Source organism: Cygnus olor, chromosome 4 (genome assembly GCF_009769625.2).
Source record: "Cygnus olor isolate bCygOlo1 chromosome 4, bCygOlo1.pri.v2, whole genome shotgun sequence".
Lineage (NCBI taxonomy): Eukaryota > Metazoa > Chordata > Aves > Anseriformes > Anatidae > Cygnus > Cygnus olor.
Genome location: NC_049172.1, coordinates 23,945,750 through 23,972,617, shown reverse-complemented (window position 1 = coordinate 23,972,617; position 26,868 = coordinate 23,945,750). Strand labels below are relative to the sequence as shown.

Here is a 26,868-nt window from a genome sequence, read left to right as displayed (position 1 = left end):
AAGATCTTCAGGTTTGTAGCTGTTTTTTGGCATATTTTAGTTTTCCCCTTCACATTTAACTCACATTATTTCTAAGGTAACTCATGTTACCTAGAAATGAATGTGATAAAAGGCAAGACAAGTCTTCCTGTTTCATTGCCGAACTCAAACTTTCAGTCATCTTGGAACACAAGGAACAATCAAAGACAAATGAGGCAGCAGGGATCCCATGCTGAACAAAAGCACAGCTCAGTCAATTAAGAAAATAGATTTCTGTCTTCTGTGACCCAGAAAAAGTATTGTATGAAAATGGTACTTGCTCACCAGAGGTGAGCTTGTGGGAACAGTAATGCCCAGTTCTGCCAAAGTTCTGCTTGAGCAAACAGAAAAAGGAATTTTCACAAGAGCTTTCAACCCAGTAAAATGTGATGGGTTTTCACACGGATGCCAAAAGCTCACTCTGACAAACATTGTTTCCTGATACATTCCAAGATGCTCATTCAAGATGCAGAAGGACTGTATCTTCCCCATCCCTCCAAGCGTTCAAGGCCAGGTTGGATAGGGCTTTGAGAAACCTGGTCTAGTGGGAGGTGTCCAGGCAGGGAGGGGTAGAATTAGGTGATCTCTAAGGTCCCTTCCAACCCAAACCATTCTATGATTCTATGATTCAAATAAATTATAGGATAACTTTAACCTAATCAATAAATAATTCTCAGAACTATCTGGACTAGCTTCACTAGAGTGTTGCCAAATAATAATATGCCAAGTGTGGAAAATTTCACCCATATGTGGCTAAAGTGGGGGCAACCTTAGGAGCAATTGGGAAAGAAAAATATATTGAATTGGGAAGTGTTTGGCAGCCTTAGGCATAGGCCGCTCTCCTAACAGGACATTGATTGTAATACTTCAGTTTTATTCTGAACTTAATATTAATATGCAAAAAAATACTTCTACTACTAATAATAATTTGCTTAAAGAATCTAACAATGTTCCTTCAGATTTCTCTTAAAAATACCAGAGAACTATAGAAAAAAACTCCTCCTACATATCATTTGACAAACTGGATATAAAAGAGGCTAGCAGATAAGTAATTGCCTGAACATAATAAATAAATAAATAAATAATACTTTAAAAAACCCACAGCAACAAAGAACACAAACTTTAGTGATAAGATAGTAAATACAAATATACCTTGTCCTTGAGGAACTCCATAAAATTCAGCAGCTATCCTTGCTGCTTCCTTACGGTTCCCTTTCACAATGTAGAAGTGACTGAGTATAGCAAGGCTGATCTTCACAAAAAGTTTAAAACAAAAGAGGGAAAGTATAGTAAAGTAGACATTGGATAGCTGCTGGGCAAAGGGGCGACTTTCTTCTATGACAGTCATTGCTGCAGCAAAATCTCTCTCAGTGTTTGGGTAGGGCTCTCAAATGTGTTGATAAGATCATATGGCTCCAGCTACGCACTCTTGGGAACAACTGGTGCTGAGGAAAGAAAATATCAGCTGGTCATGATGCTTGCTGCTCAAAATATGAGGATTATTTATACTGTACATAGTATTGAGTTCACTACCGCTCCTGCTGGCCTGGTGATATTCAAGTGGGACAGAATATAACAGACACAAGTTGCAAGAGCCTGGATTGTACTTGTTCCACTTAAAAGGTCTGTTTCATTCCAGATTCTGCATTTCTAATTCATTTATTTATCCTGTTTATACACGTTTAAAAAGACACTGTCAAAAGTATTATTATTATAAGCTACAATTTCATGTACTAAAACAGCTAACTCAGGTAAATAAGTCAGTTTCTGCTAAAATAAGTTCTTCTGCTTAAGTACAAGTGCTCTTTTATGTTAATTCATTTTATGTTTGGCTAACATTTTTCTTAAAAAAAAAGAGAATTACATCAGTAAATACCTGAAATACACATTAATAAAGATACATAGATTTTAAAATAGACCAGCTTCGACAGCCTCTTGTTATTTTGTTCAGGCTGAATGAAAATCGCTAGTATGCATGGCTTATAGCATTATGAAAAAAAAACAAACAAAACCACAACACAGTACTCAGAGCAGGTAAGAATCAAACTCTAACGTGTTTATAAATAAGATCTCAGAACATTTTAAATAAAGGCACTAGTAAATATACAGCATGGAAAATTTCTAGTGCTTCTGATACACATTTCATTGTGCTGTTTCATATTATTTTAAGCTAATGATATGGCAGGTTTTTTTCTTGGCCAGTTTTAGAAAGGGCAATCAAAGTTCCTCAGATTTTTAAAGAATTTGCTTATATACCATAAGCTTATTACTCATAGTTATCAGAAGTCACACACAAATTGTTCCATTAGTGTGAGTAATTACTAATGAGTAAATTACGGTGTCACAACATGACACAAACTGAGGAGCCACAGAACAGAACTAGATTTCTAAGCAAGCTATGGCCCTAAAATAATTGTGGCAGCATAGGTGAAGGTCCTATTTTAATTCCATTATACTTCCTATTAAATAAAAAGAAATAGCATCTTTACTTATAACTTAAAATACTCTTGAAAAACTCTGTAATCTTAAAGTGGAACACCCTTTCTATTCTACTCTGGATTCTCTTGTTTGATAGTCAAAAAAAAAAAAAAAACAAAAAACAAAAAACAACATTTTAGAATGTTGGCAACTGTCCATGAGGAACAGTGGGTACGATCCAAATGTCACTGCATCCAAAGATCCCCCTGCCTTTAACGAATAGCACAGCAGAAATTAACAATATTATACAAAATCATATTTCTAAAGGAAAAGTGGCAAAAACAAACAAACAAACAAAAAAAACCACTCTTATCACCTGGCTCCAGGAGTAATTTATTACATTAAGAAACTGTAATGTTTTCTGAAAACTACATTCAAATAAAACTTTCTAAGTGAAGAAAAGACAATGATAAAAGAAAAGAGAGTGTGCTTAGAAATAAATACCAGGATTTTTAGCAGACAGGAACTAGACTGTGCTTCTCTTGAGAGAAGCAGACATTCAGTCTTTTTCCTTGAAAAAAATAATAATTAATCTATGTAGAAGTCAAAACAGTAACTAGAAAAGGCAATAAAAAGGCAGTTTACCTTGTAAACTATATTAGTCTGTGAAAAAATATATACATTTTCTCTTACATTTTGTTTATAGACATTTTCTCATCTAGCTAGAATAGGAACTGGTCTCCTCATACCATAGTTAGAAGTAGAAGTGAGTACTTAAAATGCCAAATGAAAATCCCTTTTTATATTTGGCACATTGTTATCTGACACTGAATTGAGGTGTCATGTTTTCCGTAAGGATAAATAGGCATTATGTTCTGAGGCAGCACTGCCAATTTCCGTTTCAATCATTAATAGAAATGGTGTTTTCCTTAGTAACCTATGCAGTACTGGAATTTCAGACTTCCATATTTCTATGTGTATTACTGAGCCTAACTCAATCAGAATTCCCAAGCCACCTGAAGTACTTGTTTTTGCAAATTTACCATGCAGAATAAGGAAGAATCAATTATCTTATAGGAAACTTTTTTTTCTTTATAGTGTTTTTTTGTATGTTTGTTTGTTTGTTTGTTTTACCTGACTGTGTATTGTGTCATCCAGTAAGTGTTCTTTCTCATCTGGACTTCTCCCACATTTCATTAATTAACAAAGCAGCCTTTCTTTGTAGAGGTGAAAATCCAAATAGCAATTACTATAAATAACAGATGGAGTTAACAGCAACACTCAGAGTTAATCTTCCCCTTACAATTGTGTTTCCTACTTCTTACAACTGCAGTAGACAAATCACTGAACAGTGGAATTTCTTAGGTGTCTTCTTCAGGTTGAATTTTTCTGTAAAACGTCAACAAAAACATTTTTCAAAAATAAGGTTGCAGATGCACGTAATATTTTGTAACTGATCTTTCAAAAAATCCCAGTTGATCTGTAAATCTTCTGCTTTTAGAAATAGCACAAAAATTGAGCAGAAGGGTTATTCCTGTATCAAAGCTTATCTTCCATCCTCTCATAAATTTTCTTCCATGGCTGTAAACTATATACTGACAAAAGTAATAATAAGTTTTGAGAATTTCAGTTCACACATACAAAGAAGCTTGCAAAATTACTCTCCTAATAATATTTCTACTTTCTCTAGCTTCATAACTCTCTCACATTTCCAGCTTTACTGGAAACACTGCAACTGCACAGAACAACTGAGTTTACCCTAGTCTAAGGCTTCTAAAGCTCAGCAGAAATTGCCATTTATAGCTTGTTGGCAGACTCATGCTTCCAGGCATGCAGTCATGAAAACAGAGCAACAGTTTAGATGTTAACATTCATGTGGCATTTGGGAAGAATCAACAATGTGAATACTGAGACTTGAACGCAAAATAGCTGAGAACAAGCACATGCAGACTGGGTGGACAGGAATGGAAAGCTATGGATGTTGGAAGAGAAATCAGAAAGTAGAAGTAGTAAGGAATTAACAATTACTGTGATGCTATGCAAGAGCAGAAAAAAATGGCCTGTAAATGTTCTATTGCATGGCAATGTGGAGCAATTGGAGTCTGATCTGCAGCAGTGCAGAATACAGATAGCTTCCAAATAGAGATGCATCATCAATATGCAACAAATATACATTACAAAAATATAAAAGCACTTGAAAGCAGCAGTGATTTAATCTGGACGTTCATATTTCGTGTATAATTTTGGCACTGGAAAATGAAATTTCTCGGTGCCTCACTTCCTCACTTGGAAAATAGGTTTAACAGGACTACTCAGTAGCAGGATTCTGAAGGTTACTTCATTGCTGTAAACAAAACACTCAGATATTACGGTGAAAACAATACTAAAGCTAATTAGGTACTTATTTTTTCTTTTAATACAAAATTTGGATAACAAACCTAAAGAGAATGAAGTACTGAATGATCACTGATTTCATGATTACATAAGGGATAATGTGTAAAATTATTCTAACATTTAAGGGTATATCACAGCAGACAAGGAAATGGGATCAAACTACACTGCAGACAAACAGTATCAAAATTTTTGTTTTGTTTAAGAGCATGAAAACACTGTCACAGACAAGGATCTCCCTTGCTTGGCATGCTAGCATATTCTCAGCAAATAAAACAAGTATAATGTAATCATTTTTCCAGTATACTTTCCCCTTTTCTAGCAATTAACTATCATTTTAATTTTAAAACCATCTAAAATCTTTCATATGCTGGATTTCATGGTCTTAAATTCCTTTTTAATGTAGCTTGTTGTGTTATCATTTCTAAAGATCATAGCCAGTATATTCAAGTTAGAAGTATTGCCATTTATAATGGCAGTAAAAGTGGTTAATGTCAAGCTCTAGTCCTCAGATTAATAGAATACCAGACAATGCCAGACAATGCCAGACAAAGTAGCCTGCCCTTTAATACGTTAATGAGTAGTGGCCAAAAGCAGAAAGAAAACATTCCAGCAACAGCATATGATAATTTAAAGTGTTTAAGAAATTTAGTGCAATTTACCCACAATCTAAGCAAGTAACTTTTAGGAAAAAAGCTCTGTCTTCTACAATTCATTACATACCACAATAATGAACTCTGCATTATTTGAGGAATTCTCAATACTTAGAAGAGTGGTGTGCTTGATTTTCAGTAAGGTAAGAAAAATAACATAACCTACGTAATATTTAGTCTTTGAAGGCATCTTTAAATACAAAAGACACAGTAAAACACTTAGGAATACAATTTCTTCATAGCATATCCTGTGTATTTACTTCTGGAAAGTACACTTCTCATCAAATCTTTTAAAGCAGTATCTTTAAATTAGATTAATGTATGCTGTAGAAGAGTTATTATAAACACATTATTAACAGACTTTTACTTCAGTATTTTGGAAATGCATCTAAATATCTGAAAGCAGGTATTTATTTATTTTTTTAAAAGATGAAATATGCAATACAACATAAGGAGTTATTTGTATGACACTCTACCTGCATGTCTTTCTCTCTATATACACACATATAAGAGATCCGGCTAAGAATATACAAGATGGTCATACTGGTTTTGAAACTTTTGGTTTATACCAAATATAACAAAATATAATTTAATGAAATAGGATGCCAGGGAGAGGAATGGAAAACACTTAGACGTTTTGAAGATTGCATTATTTTATACAGTATATATAACCCACCAATAGAAACTTCAAAAACAACGACCTCAGAACTTTAGTTTAAAATAAAATTAGTAAGAAGTCACTAGTTCTTTTACTAAGTTTCTGATGTAACCATTGATGAAAGACTCAAAAATGCTGAGAAGCTAGAGCTACTAAACAATGTCTAATTCAGTAAGAAAAACTACCTGCTTTAGTGACCTGCTGACTTGTATTTTAATAGATGCATGAAATGTTAATCCTCAATGCTAAAAAATTTTATTTGACTCATCTAAAGCTGTTGAATGTTGTCATTTCCTCCTGAATATGCATTCTGAAGCATTATTTTCCCGTAATTTCCTGTTCAAAGCAATTGAACTGAATTTAGACATAGAGCAACTATTTTTAAAAAGGCATTTGCTCACGTGTGTTGTTATGCAAAATGTTGACATTGAAGGTAAAGCAAAAAATGACACACATACAATGAAACCTTTAAAAATATGAAATGTTCTTTTCAGGAATATCCGTAATAATTAGTAATAATATTACACATCCAAGCTTAAGCACAGAAAAACAAACAAATCACATCTATCTGATAGCTAGAGGGAGTTCACAAATTGGAGTGATTGGAGGACGTGAAACAGCTATTGGATCCTCTTCCAAACAGGAACTGAAGCCCTGTAGTACAACCTTTGTAAAATAAGAAGAGAAGAGGTAGTGGAAATACAGATTTAGTGTTACTAGTTTGGGGGAATGAAAAGAAGAAAAGTGAGAGAACAAAAACTTTGGTCTGGAGAAGTCAGCTTGACTCAGATCCAATGCTTTTTCACTGCATCCTGTTGCTATCTTTAAAAATTCTTCAGACCACATGACAAAGCTAGATTGTCCACACAAAAGCCTTAGAGTTCTATTGCCAATTGAAGCAACACTAAAATAAACAAATTAAAGGCCTACATCTCCTTTTTACAGCTTGTTTTCATCCTGATGTACCTTAATGCCACGTCTATCCAGAATCTACACAAACAATGCAATGTCAAGTTGTAATTGATATCCAGAGTACAATGTGAAGTTGTAATTGATATACAGAGCTATGTTTCTTTCAGACTTTTGCAGTTTTTATAAGTTATGCTAGTCTCCTGCTTGTCCAGATAATGCCATGCAGTGATATCTTACATGTTGCAAAAGGGGAAAATCAGGATAAGCATAAAACCCCTTCCCTCAGTAGTCATGCTCTGATTTCTGACACATACTCCACTAGAGGGCTATGTATTTAGACATCATTTATCTTCTCTAATAAGACTATGAAACATACCAGATCATTTAAAAACCTTTAATGCACAAAAAATTGTCTTAAGTTTTATTAGATATGTAGTTTCTCTATGTATTTTGCTTTAGAACATTATTTTTACCAGTTCTCAAACTGCTAAAGAAAGTCCAGATTCATGCCTTCGGGTAGATACAATCATACTTTTTCTTTCCTCCACTGTTTTAAAACCAGTGCTCTGATACAGTTTAGGTTCTATATAAATCAAGCTCTTCCAGTATTGAACCACATGAATGATGCAACCTTGCATTTGTAACATCATGAAAAGTTTACTTAATCTATTGATAACTTTTAATGAATTTAAATTGATTTTATTCGGGTGTTTTGTCTTTCCTGCCTGTTGAAAATACTACTCCTGTCTTTGGAAAATAGTTCTGACATACAGACTTGCATATCTGGATTTCCTGAGAATGAAATTACTTCTCAAGGATTTAAATATAAATCGGTATCTCTCGACATTCCAGATTTTCTCTATATCACATGTATTTAAAATCATAAAAAGTGATTACGAAATTCCAGTTTTCCAACTGTCTCAGTTCTTTGAAAGAATACACAGAAGTTTTAAAGCCGTATCACTTTGTTATACACCCACTGGATAGCTGCTTGTCACAATGGTGATAGATTCCACTTCAACTACAAGTCTAGTACCAAACAATCCCTGCTATCAGCAACATTATTGTATGAGCATGCTTGATCTGCTTAACCACTCCATCTAATTGCTGACAGTAAAGTCTATATCTACACTACAGAAGTGAAGCAGATATAACTGACCTGCTTACAAGTAAGTTCAATTTGAGTTCTGCTAAGAAACATTTTAAGTTTGTCCTATGGTATTTATTTCAGTCCTGTTTAGACAGCTACCACAACCCAATTGTAAAGAGTTCTATAGCAGAAGATTCCAAGAGAAGTCATGTGCGTACTTGGAGACATTACTAAAACCAGAAACATGTCAAATGGCAGGCGCACACAGATTATTGACAGATAAATTCTAAACTCCTGGGGGGAGAGACTTGCTAAAAGTTACCATCTCCAGCTGCCCATTCCTGGAAATCAACAGGAAGGAATTTGTATTGGTATTTTGCCACTTCAGTTCAAAATGTGGCAATTTAATTTTAACTTCTCATTAAACTAACCTACTGGACATAGCAGTGAAAAACGCCTCACCACCCATTCTGCTACAGATATTGTAACCTCCAGTTAATGAACGGTAGCACAAACTATGAGAGGACAGTAATGTTAAAACTCACGTACAAGCCACCTGTTAATAAGCTTAGTCATAATTTCTGACAGCTGACTGTAGTGATGTGACTGTATCTATGAGCCTTTGAAGGGTCTCCTCATTTTATAACTCTTTCCCGTTTTCATAGGAACCTTTCTTGGGTCCAAACAAATGTTTTCATTACTAACCATATCTATATAACTTCACAGCTTGCTTCTTCTGCAACTAATTCGCCCTCTTCCTTAGGTATGTGGTACTACAGCTAATATGTGTTTGATATTTTGAACCACCCTGACAGACCTAATTTTGCTATTTCTCTAGTAGGCAGTGCAACCACCCTCTATTAATCTAAATTAATGTGGTTGAACATGACATTTTTGCAGTTTTTACAGTTAATCTTTTCCTTAAACTGCACAATGTCACATTCTTATTAAATAGCTGTCTATTTAAAAATAAACAAGTCAGCCACATTCAAATACTAGAACAGCCATGATGTGAAGATTTGTTTTTATCACATGTAGAGTTAGTATATATCTAAAAAATAGGGTTGACAGAAATTTTGTTTCAGCTGATTGCTTTCAAAAGACCAGTCTTGCAATTGTAACTAAAGCCTTTCTGCTGTCTTGAGGCCTAGACAGACCTCAGCTGTTTGAATTAATACTTTCTGGACTTATAAACTATTTGGGATTTATAGAAAATCATTAATTATCTATGTGTGAGACCCTCAAACTACGTCATCCAGATGAGATGATTGTTGATTACTCCAAAATGAAAAGTTTGCTTGAGATGATATATCTGAGTTGTGAATGCTTTTTGTCACCATCTTGAAATCCTTTCATAATTATTAAATTTTATTCTACACTAGGGTCTTTTATTTTTTCATTCACCTTTTAACTGTTTTTTTTCTTTATTATAAGTGGCTTCTAAAAAAGTGAAATCATCAATTTCTTTTAACTTCATACCCACTTTCTTAATTTTTTTTTTTGACAACTTTTCTTCTAGACTAAGTAAAAGCAGCTTCATTTGTCTCCTTTTTGTGTAAAGTATATTTCGGGTGCCTATGAATGGTATTAATAAAAGAAAACTACTAAGTCAATTTCATAACTTGGTAGGACTGAGATGACACTACGAGCATATGTCCAGGGTCACTATAAGCTGACTCCCATGGCTAGCATTAATATCAGAAAGGTTTCTCCATCCACTAAAATTGGTATCAGTTAAATGATATCATCATGACAGAGCTATCAAAACATTCTTTTCCGCAAGCTGAGGCATGACAGTCTCTGCTTGGTGTTTTTACAGGAGATATAAAAATACTTGGTGATGAAGAACTTGTAACTGACTTAGGGAATGAGGTCAAACTAGAGTGAGGTGGATCAGTAGCACACATGCTTCTTGCCACAGAATGCAAAGCACACTGAAGAGTGAAAGCTTCAGCTAAACCAGTGATGCATGAGAGGACTTTACCTTACATGGCTGCATATGTCATGGAACGGGCACAAGCAAGTCTGCTGGGAGCCAAAAATGAACTGTGTTGGGTGCCAAAACATACTTGGTTGGTTATGGAGACAAGAATATCTGGTGCCATCTCCCTGTGCAACTTAATGAGACACACTTATAAAACATCAAGTTTGTTCTGAAATCAGAAATTTTAAATTACCTGACATTTTCTTGCTGAAGCACTAGGAACAGTAATGTAGGTGCAAGTGAAAATTTTTGTTTGGCTACCCTGGAATTCTCCATACTTTGTAGATCCATAATGAAAAAAATAGAGGTGAGAAGAAGGTTAGAAACAAAAACCCTTTGATGCAGTCCAGAAAGACTACTTCTTTTAGTCACAGTCTTCCCACATCAGTTGTAAAAATGGCCCAGCCAGAAGAGGTGCTAACTGAAAGGGGGCTTTTGCAACAGGGTTGAAAATTCCACAGGCTGCTGCTCATGGCCACATTTACTCTAATATCTGATGACATTTATTTTAATCTTTATCTGCATACCGCTCTTTCTCAGAAGACTACCATCTTGAGCTGCTGACTGGGATCAATCCTCTAGAAGTGCTGATGCTACACAAAAAGAGCGCATGATTAATACATCAAAGAGTACATAAGAACACAATTCCAAAGTGGGATAATTCTGGGGAAGGGATGAACAAGCGATAGTTCTAAGTTTCAGATCTGCTACCAATCCTCTCTCTGCATTTTATTCAATTATTTTATAATGAAAAATTGAGAAATTTCTTGAAACAAGAACAGCCTGAGCACTGCCAAGACTTAGCTGCTTTGCTGGTCAGGACCTTAGTACAGTGCTCAGATATACTGGCCACCTTACAGCATTGCATCTTGGAAATGGTCTCCCAAACATTTCCTTCTCTCCAAGATTCTATACATTTGTTTTAGTAATCGTGGTACTTGATACATTCAGACTTGCACAGCTTATGTTGCTGATACTAACTTCTGATACTAATATTATGCCACTAGGGATTTCATATTTTTCACAGAACAATTCATAACTTACCAACAAAGAACTATTATGAATAAACCTCTTCTCTTCTTCCTTAACAACTGCCTTCATCCTTCCAAAACTTTTTTTTCCTCTCTTTTTATTTTGATCTCTTTCCTCTCTTTTTTTTTTTTTTTTTTTTTGATCACAGAAAAGCTACAGATGGCTTCGTTGTTCTGAAAGAGTAATACATTGGTCCTTGCATAAGCAACACGATTTGTCTTCCCCTGCATACTGTGTTTATAAGTGACATTTAATTAAAGGTTCTCTTAAAATACATTCAAAACAACATGAACAACAGCCATATTTATTTGTCTTAAGAACACGGAGCTAACATGAGTTTGGCTAGATCTTTTGATTTCAACTTGCTTTGGTTACTTGACCAATGCTTTAGAAATTTTACTAATTTACTCCTACAGTTTCTGCCTGTCTCCTACAGTTTTCTGCAACAGCAGAGTTGTCTAATATCGAATATCTATTCTCACTACAGGAAGGATATTGAGGTGCTGGAGCATGTCCAGAGAAGGGCAACAAAGCTGGTGAGGGGTCTGGAGAACAAGTCTTATGAGGAGCAGCTGAAGGAGCTGGGGTTGTTCAGCCTGGAGAAGAGGAGGCTCAGGGGCGACCTTATCGCACTCTACAGGTACCTTAAAGGAGGCAGTAGCAAGATGGGGGTTGGTCTATTCTCCCACATGCCTGGTGACAGGATGAGGGGGAATGGGCGTAAGGTATACCAGGGGAGGTTTAGGTTGGATATTAGGAAAAATTTCTTTACTGAAAGTGTTGTTAGACATTGGAATAGGCTGCCTAGGGAAGTGGTTGAGTCACCATCCCTGGAGGTCTTTAAAAGATGTTTAGATGTAGAGCTTAGTGGTAGGGTTTAGTGGAGGACTTGTTAGTGTTAGGTCAGAGGTTGGACTAGGTGATCTTGGAGGTCTCTTCCAACCTAACAGATTCTGTGTGATTCTGTAATGAAAAACTCTATATTGCAACTATAAGAACTAGAAACAAGAGCAAAGGCAATCAATCCCTTTGTGTTTAGGTATAAAAAAAGAATAGTGTTAATATTTGGAACTGTTTTCAATTGTAGCAGAGATTATGTTACTTCTGAAATGTTTAGTTTCCCCAGTTTGCAGTAAAAATTTCCTTTTTGCTTCTAAGTCTTCAAATACCCTTGTGGAAAGTACCCACTTTCCAGTAACAGTTATCCAAGGTTTCAGTAACGCTTTACTTTAGACCATAGATCAAAAACCTTTACCTACCAACCTTATGTTTTGAATAGCAAATCAAAATATAAAACAATAGTGACTTAAAAACCTTTATACAAGGAAGTCTCTGTGTTCCTCGAGCTCTTCTTGAATGTGAGAAACACACAGAATTACCAACTGCAAACCAGCAAAAAGTTTATCATCGGCACACTGCTAAAGAGCCCATCCTGTTTAGGCCTGCAACTGATTTCAGTATGGCAAACGCACGGGACACACAGAAACCAACAGCACGTCCTCACAGATTCCTTCACATCCTAAAGTTAAGAACAGAGCTAAACAGAGATGTGCAACAGATATTTCAGCTGGGTAGAAACACACAGCATTAGTACTATCTTTTTTTTTTTTTTCCTTCTATCCCCTACTTTTATCTGCAAAGATTTTATTTCTTCCCTGGATCTCAAACCTGACTCATGGCCAGTTACAGGGGAGGGAAAGAAACAGCACTGTAATATATACTTATTTCAGAACAGCCTGGCAGTCCATGCTTTTAGGCACCATGAGGCCTTGCACCTTTTTAGACCCCTGTATCTTAGCTCCTGTGCCTACTCCTTGCATTGATAGTGCTGGACTTGCAGTGTGGGAACTGAAACAGAAGTGAACCACTGCTGACACCTGTTGTCCACCCTGAGGAATTTGTGTTAATCAAGCCTGGTCTACTTCATACAGTTAAATACACAGATGCTGTTGTACAGGCTCTCTTAGAAACATTTCTCACCTAGGCTTACAGTACAAAACTAGAAGGAAAGGGAGAGAAAATGACGTCAGCTGGAGTACACCCTCCGTCTTCCCAGTTCTCAGCCTTGTAACCTCTCATGTCCATGGCACAGGACTGGGAACCCAGGTGGGGCCTGGGATGATGAGCCAGAAGCCACCCCACTACATAAGCTCATTTTTGCTAGCACAAATGCTAGACATTTCAAAGCGAAATGTCAACCCACTCACGAGAGCAGGGTGGAAGGCTAATGTGTGGGACTACTGAGCCCTTTGGTAAAGAGAAAAAATTCTAATGGTAAGATGGTTTATATACTAACGTGTGCAATCAAGTGGCAAGTAATAGGAATACTGTAGGAAACAGTTAACGCATAGCAAGGTGAAGTGCCAGATTGAGCAAGATAGACAGCAAGTGAAAAAAAATCAAGCTTCACTTCGTGTTATTTCCATTTTATTAAAATAAAATTGCCTTAAAATAAAACGCCAGAGCCCTGTGAGGACCCGACTGTGACAGAACCGTGTGAGGGTACCCCAGCGGCTGCGCGCGGCGCCATTCCCACCGCGGGCGCGAGCGCAGGCGCGCGGGCGAGGAGGGCGGGGCGAGCCGAGGCGCGGGGCGGTGCCAGCCGGCGGGGCGTGCTCTCGGCGGGGCCGCGCCTCTCCGTGCCGGCCGCGCGCCCCTTCACCGCGGCCCAAGGCAAAGGCGCCGTCGCCGTCCGCCTCGTCCCAGGCCGGCTGAGCTACCCCCTCACCCTAGCCCCCCGCCCCGCTCACATCCCGCGCCCGAGCAGCGGCTAGAGCCCGGCGGGCCGAGCCGAGCGGGGAGATGAACACGGTGCTGTCCCGGGCCAACTCGCTCTTCGCCTTCTCGCTGAGCGTGATGGCGGCTCTCACCTTCGGCTGCTTCATCACCACCGCCTTCAAGGAGCGCAGCGTGCCCGTCAGCATCGCTATCTCCCGAGTCACGCTGTGAGTGCGGGGGGCGAGGGGCCGGTAACGGCGGGGGGGGGTGGTAACGGCCAGGGCACGGTAACGGCCGGGGGGTGGTAACAGCCGGCTGCGGGGCCTGCCCGCGCCCCTCTCTCCCCCTCGCCGTTAACGCCGGGCCGTGGGAGCAGCCCCGCTTCCTGCCCGCTGCCCCCTGCCGCGGCCAATGAGGGAGCCCCACGACGGCGTCCCCCGCCTCCCGGCCCGGGCGGAGCTCGCGGGGGGCCGGGGCCCCAAGTGGCGGGCGGGGCCCGGGGTGGGCGGCCGGGGTCGGGCTGCGCCTAGGGGCGACCACCGGCAGCCTGCGGGTACCTTCAGGCAGGGCCGTGGCTTACACAGGGGGCCGGGTGTATGCCGGGAAGGCTCTGTGGGCTGAGGGGAGTTCATTGCACCGGAATTAACATATATGTATACATTTTAAATTACTAGTTCCCGCAGATGCTCCTTTTAGTAACATATTTTCCCTTTTTTTTTATGGGGTGTGGGCGAGTTGTGGAGCATTAGGCTGACCCGGGTGGCTTGTCTTCCTGTGAAACCTACCAGGTGTGGAATATATAACACGGCATCGAAAGCGCCTTGCCCACATGACACAAGGCAAACTTGTGCCAGCGGAACTGTCTTTTTCATTATTTTTTTTTCAAAGGAAACTTTGTCACAGGAAGCTTGCATCAAGTTAAGCGTGGGACTGCAGTTTCACAAGCAGTTGCGCTCCCGCCGCTAAAAACTGAAGGCCTCAACTCGGGTTTCTGGTGGCGTGGTCCCTTACCAGATGGGACATGAGAATAGGGTGCGATGGACACCTTTCTGAGCTGCTCTTACTCACTGTAGAGACAAAATGTAGGTTTGTTTTCTTACCAGGTTTGGTTTTGGTTAGTGAGTTAAAGCAGCTGATGGAGGTTTGGAGCCACCCCAAGGCAAGTGGCAGGAGCGGATGGCTGGCAGCAGCCTTTGAAAGGCAAGATGAACCCAATTAAAGAGTAGGAACTGCAGTCACTTTTTGGATTGGTTTAATACCTCAAGGAAACAAACCCATACTTATAGTGGATTGAGGGTTGCAAACAGCCAAAAACTGGCATGAAAAGAGAGTGTTCTGGTGAGCTTGACAGATGTGAGGTAGCATACTAATACCTAATCTGGATGAAATTTATACTGCCAGTCCCTTCAGTGATGCGCAGATCTGATATTAATGAAAAGAAGCTGTTTTTCTTGAACTTGTAAGAAGTTCTGCATGCCCCCAGTTTACGGCTTAATACTTACAAAGGTGTTGATTTTTGTAAAGGGTTGGAAGTGCCTACCAAGTCTTAAAATGGTCAGTTTTGGTGGTATTTTTCTTGACTGCTATTTCCAAAAGTTTTTTCACTGGTAACCGTTTTTTTTTCCCCTCTGAGATTACTAAATGTAATTTTCATGAAATTATATTTTACTAATTTTCACAGTGGAATAAATGCAATTGATAAGTTCATAATTACTGATACCTTTGTTACATGAGGAATTAGGGTTCATAGTTCATTGCCAGCCTGCTTATGGTATTCTTGTCATAGACGGTGAGTTTGGTAAACTGATAAACTTTGATAATATGAAAATATCTGATGAGCCTCTGTTATTTTCTGGTTTCATTTTTTTAATGCAGTTTACTGTGGCAATGTCAGATATTTCTCAAACAGCAGATTTGTAGTAAGGTTCCAAAACAGTATGGTTTTCGCAATGTAGAGAAAAGTAAACATTTTCTTTCTACTGCTCCTTAATGACTATAGATGCCAAGGAGAATTTCTGTAAGTTGTGAGAACTGCAAACATAAACGAGGGTTTATCAGAACCTTTGGAGTGTCTTGTATGAGACTGAGCACTAGAGGCTTTTTATGTAAAGTCAATAAATATTGTTGAAAATGGTTGCCAGCAGACAGCTATGCTGCTAGTTTTCCAATCAGATTTATATAGCTTGGGATGGGTAACGCATGCTTTGCTAAAAATGAGATGTAGTGTGGTTGAGGTACAGACAAACGCAGGTCTTTATTAACAGGCAAAAAAAACCACCTATAGGCCATTTGTATAAATTACATTGAATTCTCTGGGGGCAAGGCTTGTCATTTGAGACTGGGTCTCCAAACCTTCTGGAAGGCAGGCTTTATTTTATAATGTGGTTATATTTTAAACAAATATATTTAAAAGAAAGTACTGGAAATGCATGAGGGAAGTATGCAATAAGAATAATGATTTATGTAAAGTGTGAGAGAGAAATAATGAGAAAAGATAATCTTGTGTTTTGTTTTATCTTAGCAAAAATGTGGAAGATTTCACTGGACCTAGAGAAAGAAGTGATCTGGGATTCGTCACGTTTGACATTACTGCAGATATCCTTAATGGAAAAAGTGGTTTGAGAACATTTTGAATTGAGAACATGTTGACATTTATTTTTGTTACCTTATAATCTTCAGATATTCAGGACTTGAGGAAAACCAGCAATTTGTCTTAAAATCTAAGTTTAAAGCAGCGAAAAATAGTATTTTACATAGTTAGGGCATGAAAATAGAACCTGGAATAGTTGTTATGTAAATGACACTGGGTGAGATGTTTTCTCTCCTTTTTTATACCTACTTTTAAAATAAGGTTCTGTAGGGAAGTGCAGTGCATCTAATAATGGGAAGTGCATTTTAATGCCAGGACATTATTAGCGTTAAGTGACGGTTGTATTGGTGGTTTGAGGTGTGAATTAATTGGAGGGTTTACATAACACATGGTTTGGACTGTCATACAGAATCTAGGAACTCCAGTGCAACTTTCAAACTTGCTGTGAAGCTTTTAAAATTCTGGCCACGTAATAGTTGTATACAAGGACCTGTCTTCCTCTAAAAAGACATTGCATTCCTTTACTTTCTTAGATGTTAAACTGTCAAATCTTTATTGTTTAGTAATGTGAAATTCACTGGGAAGCGTATGAGGTACTACAAAACTTACCACATTAATTTTTGACCTCTTTCTCATTACTGATACCTTTGGGCAACTTTTCGTTTTGTGTTTTCCTTCTTGACTTCCCTGTTAGTCTGCTTTTATTGGGAAGAGAGAGTGGTTCGTGGGCGTTCTTTGTTTTTGTTTGGGGTAGGTTTTTTGAAGGTAGAAGGGAATCATTCTTAGGATTTAGGATCTTGGTATTAAAATACTCTTTTTCTGCAGAAATCAGTACCGAATATAAGGCATCATGCTTTACCTCAGGTGATTACACTAAGCCTTGCTTTGAATCTGGGCTTCAAGAGATTCCTGGGATTTTTTCCCATCTGCTGTTTTTTGTCACTGTGTTAGACAGGACATAGGTTTCCTCTGTGCTTCAGTTTCCTTGTTTTGGAGAATGATACACTGTGTAAGCAACTGAAACAAATACAATTCCTGAATGAACGTGAAAGCTGGATAAACAGGTTAATCAGATTTTTGTAGGTATTTGTTGCATGGCAGTGAGAGGGATTAGTTTTATCATCTGGAAGCAGGAGAGGAGAACTCCTTACAATGAGTTTTTTTTCTCTGAAATTCTTATAGGTATTAAAACCAGAGACTGAAATTATTCTAAAGTTGATGAAATAAATAGTAAACAGCATATTTTGGAACGGAACAGGGCGAGTCAGAACAGGACCTCTGGAAGAAATGTTACTATTCAAGGATTAGTCTGCAGTGTGTGGATGTTAAAGATTTCATGTTTTATTAATTTTGTTTAATGGTAGAAGTAGTTCTAAATTTAATTATAAAAATCCTGAATTAATCTTTCATGCTTGGTGTAAATAAATTTTCCAGTGTGTAGAGTTGTAAAATACAACTTTCTGATAGTTTTCTTTGGATGAAATCTGTAAAAAGATATTGGTGCATTGGCTGTCTTAACTAATGGACGCGAGTTGTTAGTCCTAGTGAGAATTAAATAAAATGACTGTTAGAAGAAAAACCTAGGGAAAGGAAAGGGGAGGAGACGATTCTCAAAAGCTCTCTTGGGTGTGCTTAATAAATACATGGCTCCCTTTAGCAATTATTCTGGAGATCTCTCATATGGGATTCCTTAATCTTGTTTATTGTTTTGAGTAGATGACTAAAATATTCAAGTGAAATAGCTCCAGCTATACTTGTGGAAACAGCACTTAATTATGTCATTCTTTCATTTCTTGCCTTTTGTTGAATTAGAGGCTTAAAAACATGATTCAGACTTGGGGTGACTGAAAAAAAAAAGTGTTCTGGATAACTGGAGAATACTGGAGATCTGTTCTGGATACTGGAGAATAGAATAAAAAAGATGACATCTTTGTAGGTTGGAGGAATAGAAGGTTACAGTTGATCTTTATTGTCAATTAAGAGGTATCAGCAGTCACACACGGTGTGTTTTATTGCTAAATAAACAACAGACAAGTATTCAGAATATCAGCTTTATTATACTGATGGTCTCAAATGGCAGTTGTCAGTTCTTTACCATCAATCAAAATCTGGGTAGAGTTTTGTTACAGTCTAATAAACTGACTTTGTAGTAGGTAGGTAATTTGATAATTCCCGATGTCCCTTGCAATATGATAGATTCCGATCTACTGACTTCTCTAATGTTATCGGCTCTTTGAGTTCTCTACACTCTGTGAATTTTGTTTGGTTAATGCTATTATATCTTGAACCACAGTTGGATACCAGTGTTCTTTGATAGTATAAATAATAGTTTTGAAGGTATTTGCTGAAAAATCCTGTCTTGCATATTATATTTAAGATTTTACAATAGATTTTTTTAAGATTTTATAACTAGCAATAGATTATAGTTACTGATTTGTAATGTTAAATATGGAACTCTTAAATCATTAGAGGAAATAGCTGTTAGGTTTTTTTTTTTTTTTTGTCTGATTAATGAACCCTATCGCATTAAAGTGATGGAAGTATATGTTAGAACTTCTGGAAATGTTCCAATTTACAAATAAGATGAGGTATGTTGAAATGTAAGAACTCACTGTAATTATCATAGTCTAGTTAGATCTAGTAAAAATAAAACAAGATTATGAAAGTACAATATGGTGTTTTCCTTAACGTGCATACATCTGCAGAGTATATTTGACTGGAATGTTAAACAATTGTTTCTATATTTGTCTGCAGAATATTCAACAAAAAACAATGTAAGTATGAAAAAGAAAGTTGAAGTTACTACCCATTTTGTACTGCAACTATTTTTAACATTCTGAAGTTCTGCTGGGAAGAGTTAAGGCACCAGTATTTCCTGCTGGCTTGGACTGTTTTCACTGGCGTTTATGGTTATTATTTTCTTGACGGTTTAGCTGCAGGGTTGGAAGTTCAAAAGCTGATGAAACTTAACTTGCTATGTGTCTAGCAAACAGTGAAAAATGTAACACCTGCCTCGCTGTTCACTTAGAATGGTGGACTGTGGCATTTTCACCTGTTTGTGCTGTCTGTTTTACTTTTCCCTAACTTTGCAGTTGACTGCTGTTAGAGATATAGGGGCCTTTGGTTTGGCCAGATGTAGTGAGTCTTCTGTTCTTTGGTTACATAAATGTTTGCCCAGATCAGCTACTGTAGCCTCATTTGTTATCTCATCCGATTTCTCAAAATAATTGGTCTTGTTTCATCCTTTAAATTGGTTGCTACTGGTACTTCACTTTGGATAGATTTTTTCCACTGGTCTGAAAGGAACTGTGTGGAACAGCCTATGGAAGTTAACTTTAATCAACTACCATATGGTAACACTGAACGCTGGTTTAATCTAGTGTAGTTATATTGAAAGGATATAGTGAAGGCTTTTTTATCTGGCCACATAAAACTATTTTTACATTATCTTTTTTTTTTTTTTTTAAATATGCTAGTTGTTTTATAAATGCTGGTGGGTTTTTAGGTATTTTTATTAGAGACTGGAACTTCATTGTTTTGCTTCATCTTTTAGTTTTGGTTGTGTTTTGTTTTGTTTTTTTAACTTAAATCACCAGTTCTCATAAATACTGAGAAGTATTTTGTCTAAATTGGGCTGTATGGCGCTAAACAAGACTGTAAGGATACCCGTGTATCATTCTTACTATGCGACTACTTAGAAGAGCAGTATTTCAAATACTTCAGAATGTGGATCCATCTTTTAATGTGTTGATACAACTCTTTGAATTATGTTTGCAATTCATGCAGAGATTTTTTCCATTAAAGTCAGTAAGAATGTTAAGTACCTGGACAGTGTAGTTCTATTTGTCTTTTGTTTGAGACAAAGTCTAAATGCCACCTTAGATTAGAAACAAGTTTTGCAATTGAAAAGGAACACCCATCATACTTTGTAAGTCTTTGAAATTTTCAGACTTTTTAAAATAGCATTGTCATGTTGTATCAAGCTGTTCTTTGTTGTTCTGTTTATTGTGCTGCACTTCAGTGTGTAGTAGTACTAGTTTTCCCATCGGTCAATCATCTTTATTAAGTTAGTTGTATGAATTGGAAATGTACTTCCAAGGTTTTTAGGTGGATAATGCCTTGAAAATTCAGTGACTGAAAGTGCTCTGATAAGTTACCTTGCTGATTTAATCATAATTTTTTTAGGCTCTGAACCAAGTGGTCCTTTGGGACAAGATCATGTTGAGAGGAGATAATCCAAGACTGTTCTTAAAAGACATGAAGTCGAAGTACTTTTTCTTTGATGATGGAAATGGTCTCAAGTAAGTAAATTCTATTTGTTTTTTTTAACCCTGACATCTTGATTTTTTTGCATTTTTTATGTATTTGTATTGCTGTAACTATATTCTATCAGTCTACTGTGTCTTCATAGTTTAAGTGTCGGGATACCATGTATCCCAAGATCGTCATCTGCTTCTGTAGACTAGAAAACAAACTGCTTCCAATATTCTTGTTGGTCTGTAGAATTGGTTCTGTGCTGCCCTAAATTCTAAAGGAGTTTAATAATAGTAAAAAATAAAAATAAAACCAAAAAGAGTCTTATCCAGAAAATAGATAATATTTCATGAAGTAACTACATAAAATCAAAAAGCCTGTTGTTTCTGGACCAGGAAGACTATTTGTATCCCAAATAAATTAATGTTAGTATTTGTTAATTAAAGTAGTTAACTTCAGTGCTTATGCTGATGTTCTTTTGTTGCTTTTGCAGGGGAAACAGGAATGTCACTTTGACTCTCTCCTGGAATGTTGTACCAAATGCCGGCATTCTACCTCTTGTGACAGGGTCAGGACATGTGTCTGTACCTTTCCCAGATACCTATGAAACAACAAAAAGTTATTAAATTATGATACTGAAGCAACATATTTTTATACTTGTATATTGTGAATAAATTTTATTGCAATTTCTTCTCACATCCCATGCCACCCTCCAGTGAAAGGTACTTAATTTCCTCAGGTCTAACAGCATAGGAAAAGGAAATAAAAGTTCAATTTTTTTTTAATAAAACATTGAAGCTGAAACTGAAAGGAAAGGTAAATTATGAAGTAATGGTTTTGGGGGGGAAACTGAGGAATTTTTTTTTTCTTGGCCATCTGGGTATAAATCTACCTTTCTTTTAAATAAACATTTTTACACCAGAAACTAGTCTTACTGTTTTTTTGAGGTACTGTGATAGTTATTTTGTCTGTATAGAACTCAAATACATTGACTGGAATGAAATTTCTGTGGGTGCCTGGAAGTTCAGTTTTAGAACATTTCTGCTAAATGCATGCTTGGCATGTTGCAGTGAGGTAACCTTGGCCCTTTCTAGGACTGCCAAGAGCTACTTTGAAAAATGATAGATCATTGTAGTCAGACTATAGGTCTTGTTTTGAGTGTCTTGGTGTAGCACATTTGCAATACTGTATTATAAAGTATTTTAGTAACTTTATAATACAGATAATACAGCTATTCTTATTGGAAGAATAAAAATAAATCTTCTCAGTGTGATAAGCTTAAGTCAATAAGGAAAATAGAAGCTTTAGTTGAACATTTTATTTTTGTTAATTTTTATTGGGATCTGCTCAACAAGAAAAATGAGCACCCTGGTTCTGAAGAGGACTGGGACAACTAATATTAGAGGGGCCCTTCGTAGCAAGGAACAAGACAGATGTTCTCCAAAACAGTCTGGGAAAACATCTAAGAAATATGAGATTTCCTATGGGAACAGAAATTTAGGCAGATTTACTAGCTTATATGAGTGTAAGTGTACCTGTAAGCCCACCTGATCTTTTATCAACCATGAAAGATAGTGAGTAGCAGTTTCAGGCAGAACCTCTGCTGCAACAGTTGTGGCCTCTCACTGGTTACATGCACATCCTGCTCTGCATCCTTCCACAGCTATGGGCACAAATGCTGAGAGGACAGAAAGAAAAACACGGGACACGGGGTATCAGGATTGTCTTTTGGCAATAAAGGTGGTTTATACTGATCAAATAGTGTTTCTTGCTCATCAGGTATCCAAGAGAAAGAGCACTTGCCATTATTGCCTTCCTGACATGGTTACTAATGTCATGTGTATATTCAAACAATGTATGGTGTAAATTAATTCATTGCCAAACAGGAAATGTTCTGGAGGCGTTGGAGATTTTCAAAAAGAGCAAATAATCTGAAATTAAAGCTATGAAGAATTTTTTTCCCTACTGTAAATCATGAAAAAATGATTAGAAGGGCATTGTGTCAAACATCTAGAGGTATAGATGCAAAACATTGAAAACTGAAAAAAGACCACCGATAAGTAGTGGTTCACCAATAGATGAACACAGAATTATGTCTAGATAGAAAAATGGATGTTGACTTCAGTTTGCTTGACTTTTTAAGCAATGCTGAAACTGGAAGACTGAAATCAAAAAGACTTGTACCGTGTGCAATATTTAGACAAGCTACGTGGATCTAAAATTGCATGCAAGTGCTGCCTCTTACCAGTAAGGTGATCTGTGATGAGACGGCTACAAGTAGGGAGAAACTTCCCATAGGAGAGGCTGTCTTTGTTAAACCTGCTGTTCTATAGCATTAATTTCATTCTGAAAGATGTAATGTCCATCATCAGAAAGGAAATGAAATACTCTAGAAGGAGATAATTGATCTTTGACCCTAAAACTGTACTAATTAGGTCTTGTTCTTTTTCTCCATGTGCTTTTTTTCACCACCGGGGGGAGGAGGGAGGCCTGACTAAAGGGGGCCGTGACATTTTTACATTTTTTTAAAATTGCTGAACTGGAGACATTAAGTGAAGTGTTCAGCACTTTCATATGTTTCTTAAGATGGGTTATGTGGTTATTTTAATACTCTGCAATTGTAGTCATGCTTTATAAAGCAGCTGATTGCTAAATGTGATGCTTTTTAGCTAAAGAAAAAAAAATGGAAGGCTGTTAGGTGGAATTCTGTTCTTCTAGTGTTCCATATTGAGAGTTTGCTGAAGGTCATAGTATGGTACTGTTGATTTGGGGTACAGATACCATCCCTCAGAGCTACTGTTGGAGTAGGGGACCCTGGAATGGCTTGGAGCACTGTCAGTCTGGAGGGGATTCAGTTCATGGCTGGAGTGATCTTAGATCCTGTCTAACGCAAACCAAAATCCAACAGAGAGGTTGGGTGTGTTGTTCTGCAATCTCATCTTTAATTTTATGCTGCAGAAGCTATACTGCTGTTATTAACAAGCCAGCTAATTGCACCTGCTGACATTAGGATGCTATTTGCATACAATTACTACAGGATTCATTTCTGCAGAAAATGCAGTTTTGGGTATCAATGGGACCTTAAAAAAAAGAGAGGAGGTTGGAGCCACGAATAACACAGTGCAAATAGTACATTCTAGGTAAAGGGTAGCTACTAAGTGGGGCTCATTTCTTCTGGTCCATAGAGGGACTACAGATGACCCCTGGGTATGAGGACAGATGAACAGTGATGTGTTCTGTTATGACTTTCAGGGAAAGTGGTGTTCGTACTGAAAATAACACCTTTTTGAAAAGCAGAAAAAGCAAAACCAAAGCAGGAAAGGAGAACTAATGAGCGTACCTCCTGGATTTAAGGTAAAAAGTAGTGTGACAGGGTACTTTCACAATATTTCCACCACTGGAAAGGACTTAACTTTTGTTTGCTGCTTTTGGCTGCAAGGGAAAGTGGTCTCCTCCTTTGCTGGGAGCTGACCCAAGAGCTGGCTGATCTTGAAGAGACCAGCTTGCTCTTTAAAAAGGAACTTTTAATATTGATGAATTATCCCCAACTGACTATTTACTCGGACTATAAGTAGGTATATTCGCTGTTGACATAACAATCAGAGAGCTCTTAAAAAAAAATAATCCAGAAACTGCTTTGTCTTTTAACAAGCAAACATTTTGGTTTTGAAGTGTGAAAAATAAAAACTATTTTTACAGTCCTATTTTAGGACAATTTTTCATTTGTACCCACCATGCTTAAATGAATTTTACTTCTCTGAACTAGTGCTGTATTCCACAGATTAGCATAATCAGCACTCTGAAATACATCCTGTTTTTAACATGCTTTGATATAAAATCTGTTTAAAAAAAAAAAAAAACTATTATAGAGAACTTAATACAGTCATAGAGAAGAAAAAGAAGTCTTTTTAAAGATAATTGGGCAAAATAGTGGGGGGATTTTTTCCTTTTAGTTTTGTTTTTAATTGAGAAATAAGTGTTGGTTGGTTGGTTTATCCACAAATTATTTTCCTGAAATGTTTACTGAAACTTATTTCTTGTGGCTTGGCATTCAACCACATCGCTGTATGCCTTTGGCAGCACTCGTCCAATGAATGTAAAGGCTGTCTATGAAAGAGATGTTTTAACTTCAGAGACAAGGACCCACAGTCAGAAAACATTGGAGAGAAATCTGCCTTTGTTTCTGAAAAATGGTATATTCCTGCCAGCAGACGGTAGCAGAATTTTGAGATACCAGAATTGTAACTTCAAGCATGATGTCTGCAGCTTTTCTAGCCTTTTTAGGTCATTGCAGTGTTTGAGGTAAGCACTTGTTGGGGCTGAAGAAGAAACCACCACTCCTGGGTTTATGCTCAAGTTCTCAGAGGCAAGAACTTGGGTTTGTCCTGAGGGAAAGGTCACCATAGATGAGCACTTAAATGACACTGTAAGTGCTTGCTCCTGGCTTCTCAGCCACCAAGAGAAACAGGATGCTCCCTGTTCCCTTCTTGGTTCAGGGAGTAAGGACGCGAATTCCTCAGTTGGTCTCTTTAAGGCCTTTCAAAAAGCCAAATGACTACTGTATTTTGTTGTGATAATTCTCAAACCATTTCTAAAAAGAACCCTCTTTTAGGGAAACAAATGGCCTGTGGTTCATCTTGTCTCTTCTGATGCATCTTATAAAAAGAAGCAACTAGCAGCTGATTGTTCTCTTAGTTGTGTTACTAACTAAATAACGCTGGTTTATGTAGCGATGTGTACAAAATATCTATTCCCAAGCAACCAATTTACTTAATGTGAAAGGGCTTGAAACCCCTTTGTAGGAAATTTAAACCAAACCCACACCCAATGCATTTCGGATAGCAATTTATTGAGGTGCTGGAGACAGTTCTTGTCTAAGGCCAAAAAAAAGTGAACTCTTGTAGTAGCTTGGGTTTCTATTTAACGATTAGAGCATGCAGCATGAAACGGAAAGCACTATGTGCATGAAAGGAAAATAACTATTTAGAATATCTAGTTAAACCTCTACTGCCCTGCACGTACAGTCTTATTTATGGATCCGCAGTATAGATACTGAAAATAGAAGGACATGTAGAATATAAATTACTAGTCATTGTTTACTTTTTTTAATAACTTCCTTCTGAACAATGAAGCTAAAGCTGGTTGTTAAATTGTTTAACAGCCAGATTCAAACAGAGTTCCTGCATTATTTTTGGATTACATACAGAAAATATTATCTCTCTAGAAAGGATTTTAAAGGACGTTTTGCAGAAGCAGTTCTATAAAATGAAAAAAAAATGATAACAAAACTCGGAGGAGCGATTGCATTCTGAATTTGTCTCAGAAACTACATAAAAAGTAAATATTTGAAAATCTTTTGAATTGGAAGGATGCTATTCCAGTTTATTTGGCTTCTTCATTTTGGAAGAAATTTGTGCTTCCAGCTGCATTTCCTGACATTTTTGTGAACCTGCACTTTCTTAGAGAGATGAAGTTACGTTAAAGTAGGCATACCATTGTTAAGCTTTCTTATCCCCCTAATATAGTGTCAAACTAATAGTCCTTTTACACAAAGTAATATTTAGTTTATCCACAAATAATTAATTTGTTTTTATTTACCTGGATGGATAACTAGATCCTTTTCTTTCTCTCTTTTTTTTTTTTTTTTTTTTAATTCTAACTCTAACATTGTTGCATTTCTGATATCTAGTGGGTGATAGAGGAAATAGTGAAATTCTAATTCCTCTACGTATAAAGTATTAAGGAACAACAACAACAACAGAAAACAACTACCCTCTGAATCAGTCTAACGTTATCCAGAATTACAAGACATTTGATTTAAAAAATAAAAATAAAAATGGAGCCAACTGTAGCATTAAGAAGAAATTTCAAAACTCAGAAGTAGTCGAAGGTGCCATTTAACCTCGTGTCCTTTCCTCACTCCCCTAGGCTCCATGCTGATGAGGCCCACCAAAGCCACCTGTAACTCTCAGGTGTGTAACCAGCTGCATGCCCTGGTTAGCAGTGCCCCAGGCTGCCAGTACTGAAAAAATAGCTCATACTCCTTAAAATCATAACTGTTAGAAATTGATTAGAAAGAGTGTGTTTATTCCCAGCACTAGAGGCTGGTGAGAGTGAACAAGCATTTTTGTAATTTTGAGACACATTTAT

General features: G+C 37.2%; 2 protein-coding genes across 3 annotated transcripts in view; one reads left to right on the top strand and one right to left on the bottom strand.

The window, feature by feature from the left end:
* Window positions 1-4,169, bottom strand: part of ASB5 (ankyrin repeat and SOCS box containing 5) — a 28,705-nt gene extending 24,536 nt beyond the window's left edge. Inside the window, exons 1-2 of one of the 2 annotated variants that reach the window (XM_040556200.1) lie at window positions 3,571-4,169; window positions 1,171-1,463 (exon numbers count right to left, since the gene is read on the bottom strand). In XM_040556200.1, the coding sequence (XP_040412134.1) occupies window positions 1,171-1,366 (196 nt within the window). In that variant the 5' untranslated portion in view covers window positions 1,367-1,463; window positions 3,571-4,169. Of the gene's footprint in view, window positions 1-1,170; window positions 1,464-3,570 lie in introns of those variants that run through there. The other variant, XM_040556202.1, reaches the window with a different exon arrangement.
* Window positions 4,170-13,784: 9,615 nt separating this feature from the next.
* Window positions 13,785-21,636, top strand: SPCS3 (signal peptidase complex subunit 3). The gene is made up of 5 exons (XM_040556016.1): window positions 13,785-14,101; window positions 16,396-16,469; window positions 19,162-19,238; window positions 20,650-20,765; window positions 21,212-21,636. The coding sequence occupies exons 1-5, from the start codon at window positions 13,959-13,961 to the stop codon at window positions 21,342-21,344; spliced, it is 543 nt and encodes a 180-aa protein (XP_040411950.1). The 5' UTR covers window positions 13,785-13,958; the 3' UTR covers window positions 21,345-21,636.
* Window positions 21,637-26,868: the final 5,232 nt, after the last annotated feature.